The sequence below is a fragment of the Marmota flaviventris genome, unplaced genomic scaffold (genome assembly GCF_047511675.1).
Source record: "Marmota flaviventris isolate mMarFla1 unplaced genomic scaffold, mMarFla1.hap1 Scaffold_66, whole genome shotgun sequence".
Taxonomy (NCBI): Eukaryota; Metazoa; Chordata; class Mammalia; order Rodentia; family Sciuridae; genus Marmota; species Marmota flaviventris.
In genome coordinates this window covers 64,590-72,143 of record NW_027288412.1, presented here as the reverse complement: position 1 = coordinate 72,143, position 7,554 = coordinate 64,590, and the positions used below count along the sequence as shown (strand labels likewise).

Here is a 7,554-nt window from a genome sequence, read left to right as displayed (position 1 = left end):
ATAATAAGATCATGGCATTTGCAGGGAAATGAATGGCATTAGAGCAGATTATGCTAAGTGAAGTTAGCCAATCCCCAGAAAAACAAATGCTGAATGTCTTCTCTGATATAAGGGGGGTGACTCAAAATGGAGAAGAGAGGAAGAGCATGGGAAGAAGATTATCTCTACACAGGGAAGAGGGGTGGGAGGGAAAAGGAGGAAGAAAGGGAATTGCATGGATGGTGGAAGGAGACCTTCATTGTTATACAAAATACATGTATGAAGCTGTGAGAAAAAAAATAATAGTGTTACCTTAGATTAGGTAGAGAGAAATGATGGGAAGGGAGAGGAAGGCTGGGGAGATAGGAAGGATAGTAGAATGAAACGGACATTATTATTACCATGTGTATATATGTGAATGCATGACCAATGTGATTCTGCAAACTGTATACTCAGAAAAATGAGATATTGTATCCCATGTGATTCAAATGTCTGATATGTCAAGTTCATTGTACTGTCATGTGTAACTAATTAAAACAAATTTAAAAATCACGTAAAAATAAAATAGAGGCTTGCCTAAAGTTAAAAAAAATAAATAAAATTACTATTTTTTTACATTTGTAAATTACTAAAATAATATATTGGTAGTTTTCTAGGACTTTGGACGTGTAGGGATTAGAAAACTGACATCTAAGAGGTGCCAGGTTTCTTTTCAAGAACATGAAAATATTCTAAAATTGACTGTGTAAATGGTTACAGAACTCTGTTAATGTACTAAGAGACACTGAATTTTACATGTTATATGGGTGAATTTGGTGTCAGGTGCATTACATATATCATAAAAATGCCTTTTAAGAGATGTACTGAAAAAAACTTAGCTAACATTTTTCATTGTCTAGTTTGGATATCAGTCCAGACATAATACAAATATTTATATGCTTCATAATGTATCTAAAATAAAAGAAAAAAAAATAAAGAAATAGCCTAAGTTTTTCAATAATTAGTCTAAAACCTAAAACATATCTGTATTTTGAGAAAAGCATAAAAAGGTTTGTACACATGTTTGAAGTCAATTTAGTAATTACTTGCAGATTTTGAATAGATGCACAAAAATGAAGTAAAAATAACAAATTTTCCTGAAACATTCTATTAAATAGTACCTCTAATTTAGTTTTCCTTGTTGTACCATGGAAGTAGAGACAGCATGAAAAGCTGCTGGGTTATAGAAAAAAGTCTCAGCTTTCCTTAGACTAGATAGTTTAATGAAAGATGCTGATTTTGTAAGAGAAAGAAAAATTCTAAAAGAAAATTTTAAGTGTAAGAAATAAGTGCAGTGTAAAGATCCCCAAATATAATAAGATCAATTATAATGAAAATATAAAGAAAGCTGTTCATTGAAATTAGTATCCCAGAATAACTTTTATTACTTAAGCAGGTGTTGATTTACAGATGACTTGTTCAATTTTCTACATACTTGACTTGTCATTTGTCTTAGTTTCTTCATTAAATCCTGTCTTTATATTTTAAATTTATGTGAAAATGTGCTAAATCTTCTAGAGAAGCCTCTGATACACGTTGTAGTTTCAGGGTACCAGCTGGCTGTTTTTCAAGATGTCTCGCAATTACCTGATATTTCTGTTAATGATTTTGTTACTCAGCTCACTTTAAAAATTATTATTATTATTATTATTATTATTATTATTATTATTACTATTGTTGTTGTTGTTATTATTATTATTATTATTATTATTATTATTATTATTATATAATGATGTTTACTCTGAAAAAAATATCACTACATACAACAGTAAGCTGTTGTTTATTTCTGAATTCCCTTAAGAAAATAGAAGATTGTGTACTCCTGTTTAGTCACTATCACATTCCTTACACAACAGGGTGAGCCCTGTATCTCTACATACTGCTCTTGATAAAGTTGCAATGTTTAACAAACTACTGAAATCTCAATCAAAAATGGTTACACAGGTCTCATTGGTAGTGGTGAATTCTACAGAGGTTATTATCCCTCTCTTATTAGAGACTCAAGTTAATACTCCACATCCTCACATCTTTAAAGGTTTGCTAAAATAATTCCAATATACTTTTACAAAGAATAAAGGAGATGCTAGGTAACCTGGTCTCCACCTCACTGCCTGTCCACATCTCCTAGATTTCTCACTGGTCCTCACACCACTCCTGCTTTACATAAACCCTGCCACCCTCATTAGTCTGGACATGGGGGTTCAGTGCCAAATTAATGAATTTTAGATGGCTACAATTATCTTTGTACTGAAAGTCACTATATAATAGGAATTAGGCCATGAAATGAAGAAAACTATTAGCAAGTTATCATGAATATATGCATCAAATTACAGATGAAATCAACTGTGGTTTTGCTGCAATTCACCACATTAGTCCCAATTTATGATGATGACAAATAGATGCTTTTAAAGAGGTGGACAAGACATGAATGAAAACAAACAAAAAAATATATCAGGACAGTTATTTTCAGATTTATGTTAAACTTAAATGACTAAAAATAAATTTACCAACTATAAATATACAAAAATATATTGAAGAAAGTCTATTACAAAATACAGCATCTACATTTCAGTTCAACTGTAAAATCTGGAATGAACTGTAAAAGTAACTAATTTATTTGAAACTAGGTATGAGCATGTCCATTATGTGTTTCATTGTGATCTTCAAGTATAGCAACAAGAAGACATTAAAATTGTTATTCAGTAATGGGATGTAGCTCATTGGTAGAACATGTGTTTAGCATGTGAAAACTTTGGGTTGAATTAATAGCACCAAAACTAGATATTCTTTCAGCATTATTGAGACCATATTACTAATGTCAGCATATCAACCTACAAAAAAAACTTAACTCAACCTCTTAAATCTTTATAAGAAACAATTTCTTAAATTGAAGGTTCTGTTAGGCCCAAGTTTTTAAAATTTTCTCCTTTTTAAATATTAAAATTCATTTTAACTAAGTCTTTTGTGTTTAGTTGACACATGAGTACCTATAGTTATTTTAAAATATGTACACAGTGTGTAAGAATCAGAGCAGGGAAATTGGAATACTCAGCACTTCAAACACAGACTGGTTGTGCTGCAAATGAGGTCTAAGTTATTTTTGCTGGACAACAGGTTGTAGTTCTGTGTTGATACAGAAACACATTCATAATATCTACATTTTTATATTCATCAAGATTCAACATTTAGCCATAAGCAGATATCACTTTGAGTGATAAAGATATCTTGCTTGATACTTACTTCTTCTGCTTTATCCTTTCCATATTGATCCAGTTGTTCTTTTAAATGATTAGTTTCATTGATTAATTACAAATATTTGTTTTCCAGCATGAGACGATATCTGTCATTCTAAGCTTGAAGTTTTTTATAACATCATAAAATTGGGTTTGGACATTAATAATTTCACCTATTTTATTTTCACCTTTGTTCTGATAGTCATGCAATTGGTCTTCACGCAATGTAGTTTCTCTTTGTAGTTTAGATACCTTCTCTTTAGAAGCTTCCTGCTTTCTGAGGTGTTCATTCCTTTTTCTTTCTTCATTTTGATACCTGTGTTCCATCTCCTTCAGTTGGCACTGTCTTTGTTTTAGGTGTCTGTTTACTTGATCTGTAGCCAAAGTCATTACTCTTGTCTGATGCAGCTCATTTTCTAGGTCACTTGTTTTTACTTTAGACTTTGGAATCTGTTGGGAAGAAATCTGACTACTACCGTTTAGGTTAGATACATCAATATTATTTTTTTCCTGTGAACTAAAGTCTTTATCTCTGCCTCTCTGGAAAGCAAGTTCTAGATTTCTTTTTGGTGTTGGACTTTCACCATGATTGGGTGGAGCAGGACCAGATCTGGCAGGGTGAGATTTGACATCTGTTTCTGTTCTTTCTGTGCTTTGTTTTTCACTCTCAGGTGTGAAATTTTGCAATGTACTCTCAACTTTCCAAATACCCAACTGTTCATTGTCCTGAAATATTTCCATAAGTGTTTCCTCATTCAATTTTTGTGTCCATGGAAGGCTGGTATTCTTTTCTCTTAAAATTTCAGTATTCTCAAAGCACTTCTTTTCCTGGTTCTGATATTTTACTGTGTCTATTCCCAGTCTCTTCATAGAGACCTCATCCTTCTTCTTGTGATATTTATGCAATAGCTTGTTCTCTGTCCCATCAATAGGAGAAACCTAAATAAAACCAAGGATACATTTAGCTAGCACTCAATAAAATGATGTTTCATAATTTTCACTGAAATTAAAGGAAAACCTGTATATTTATATGGTGAAAGGGTTTCAATAAATAGATACCCACAGAAGAAAAATTAGATGTAAACTTCTGAGCTTATAAAAATATAAATTCCCAAGAGTTCAAAAGTTAATTCAAGAAGATGGATCTATGAGAGTAAAAGAAAATTACAACTTAAAGAATGTAATAACTGCCAGGTTCAGGGGCTTATGCTTGTAATACCAGTGTCTCAGGATACAGAGGCAGGAGGATCACAGGTTCAAAGCCAGTCTTCAGCAATTCAGTGAGACCCTGACTCATTCATAAATAAATAAATAAATAAATAAATAAATAAATAAATAAATAAATGGCTGGGATGCATCTCAGTGGTTGAGCACCCTGGTTCAATTCCTGGTTATAAAAAAAGAAAAAAAAATAAATCAAGATTGAAAATATCTGCATTATACCAGAATGAAAGAATAGATTAAGTGATTAGTTAGTTTGCCAATGTAAAAAAAATAACTTTGCAGAAGAGAAGTGACAGAGAAAACCCCACACATATAGTTATCTAATACTAGACAAACACACTATAAAACATGCATTGGGGAAAGGATAGGTTCCTCAACCAATTGTGCTGGTAAAACTGAAAACTCATATGTCGTAGGATAAATTTAGCCCCTATTTCTCGAAAACAAAGTGGATCAAGGACCTAGATAATAGATAAAAGACCCTAGACCTATTACAAGACTAGACAGGCCCAGCACTCCATCTTGTCAGTGTAGGAACTGAATTCCTCAAAAAGACACTTAAAGCACAAGAAGCAAAATAAAGAATCAATAAATGGGGTGGTATCTTTAAAGCAAAGGAAACCATCAAGAATGTGAGTAGACAGCATATAGAATGGTAGAAAATCTTTGTCACTGACATGTCAGATAGAGCATTAATCTCCAGAATATATAAACAACTCGAAAAATAACTCACAAACAAAAAAATAACCCAATCAATAAATGAACAAAAAACTGAGCAAGCACTTCAAAGAAAAATATGTACAAACAGTTAACAAGTATATGAAAAAAATGTTCAACATCTTTAGCGATTAGAAAAATGAAAATTAAAACTACACTGAGATATAAAGAATGCAAGTAACAATAAATGTTGGTGAGAATGTGGGGAAAAGATTCACTCATACATTGCACCAAGCAATTTTTCAGGAAAGCTGTATATAGATTTCTCACAAAACCTGGAAATAAATGACCATTTGACCCAGTTATTCTTCTCCTCAGTGTATACTCCAATGATACTATAGTGACACAGCCACATAAATATTTATAGCAGCTCTTCACAAAAGTTAAGCTGTGGAACCAACCTAGGTGCCTTTCAACACATGGAAGGATAAAGACAATGTGTCATATATACACAATGGATTCAGCTATGAAGAATGAAATTATGGCATTTGCTGGCAAATAAATGGAACTGGACACTGTCATGCCAAGTGAAATAATCCAGTCCTCCAAATACAAAGTCTGAATATTCTCCTTAACATGTAGCTGCTAACACACATAAGGGTGGAGGATAAAAGAATAGAAGTTTGTTGGTTAGACAAAAGTAAATAAAGGTCTGAGAGGGGAGGGGAATATAGTAGAATGAATCTGACATTACATTCCTATGTTCACATATGAATACATGACCGGAAAAACTCTACATAGAAGAAGTTATATGCTATGTATGTGTAATACACCAAAAGAACTCTATTGTAATGTATACCCAAAAACAATAAATAAAAATTAGAATTCACTATTTCTCATGTTGATCCACTTTTAGGATCATATGATCTACCCTTTAACCAGTTAAAAATTCCAAATATTTTATTATGTACCTATCTGTTGGGATGGCTTCAGTGGCAAATAAAATAACATTTAACTTTAAGAAGAATAAGTTTGCAATCTGACACCTCATGTATTCAACCAGACCATAGTAAGAGCCTTAGCTCTACATCTACTGAGACATACAAAAGTTCTCCAAGGTCTTTTCCTAAAAATATTCCTAGCATATTTTGTTTTCTAACATTTTGTAGCTGGGAATGAGAATTGCATCTATTGATAAATGATAAATGTAGGAACAGCATTAAACACATGATCTATATCAATGAACAATGTATCACAATTCTGAAAAGGAGCACAAGGCTAAAAAAATAGGCAAATTGCATGATTTTTCTCCAAGTCTTTTGCCTCTGCTTCTAGTGCTCATCCACAAAGCCAGTTACTTCTGTCCTATGAATGGATAAACACCAAAGAAGGCCTGTGTTTCAAAATACAAATGACAAATAAGGCAAAATGTGTAAGGCTCTACTCAGAAAATCCTGAGATTTCTACTAAGTAGCATTTGTTTCATCTCAGTGAAGATTGAAACATGAGCCAATATAAAATAAAGGAAATAAACAGATCTTATGTATTAGGAACAAATACTTACCAGTAATTTATTTCCAAGAACATATTATGGTATGCCATTTTTTCCAAAGGTGTTTTGTGCTGAAGTAGGAGATTACTTGGAGCAAAGTGTTTATTTCTCTTCTCAAAAGTGAGAAAATGATTTACAAAACCAGAGTATTTGCTGGCCCCATTTTTCCTCCTTACTTAACAGTGGGAGTAGTAATGCACATTAATACAACAAGAGAGCAAAGTAACTTCCCCAAACTAGAAGATCTACTATTAGAAACAAGGGTTTTGAGATCATAGAAGAATCATCTATTCCTCTGGAAAATAATAAAAGTCTTTTCTCTTTATAAGGCTACTCTGAAAGTCGTCATGGGACTGCTGCGGAGAAATACAGTTGAATTAAGAACATTATTTAATTCAATGGGACAAAAATTGCACCCCTCACCTACAAAATATGTACATTATGGTTATAAATATATGGATTTAAAACCCTCTATACTTTCCCATGATTAATAGATTTACTGTTTAACTATGTCACACACACACACACACACACACACACACACACACACTCACTCATTTGAAAACAGAAGAAAATAATTCAGGAAACATTTCCTTTCTGCACATGTCTATCTCTTTTTGTTTGCAAAGATGTGTTACTGAAATTTCATATTGTAAATTCTGGCATTATGTTCTCATGGAAATTGTCTGTAGGTTTCATTTTGTTCTGCTAAAATCTACAAATTTATTTCAGCAAGGTTTTGGCTGTATATCAGCAGGTGACAGAAGTCTAAAAGCATAATTTAAGAGTGGGACCTTCAAGATTAAAAAATAATTCCAAAAGGTAGATTTATTCTTTATGAGTAAATGTCTTACACTTCACTTGCACAAA

General features: G+C 32.4%; 1 protein-coding gene across 1 annotated transcript in view; it reads right to left on the bottom strand.

The window, feature by feature from the left end:
• Window positions 1-3,320: 3,320 nt before the first annotated feature.
• Window positions 3,321-7,554, bottom strand: part of LOC139704466 (ankyrin repeat domain-containing protein 62-like) — a gene marked incomplete at its 5' end in the record, with an annotated part of 67,701 nt that continues 63,467 nt past the window's right edge. The window contains one exon of the mRNA XM_071607292.1: window positions 3,321-4,190. Coding sequence (XP_071463393.1) covers window positions 3,321-4,190 — 870 coding nt within the window. The remainder of the gene's footprint in view (window positions 4,191-7,554) is intronic.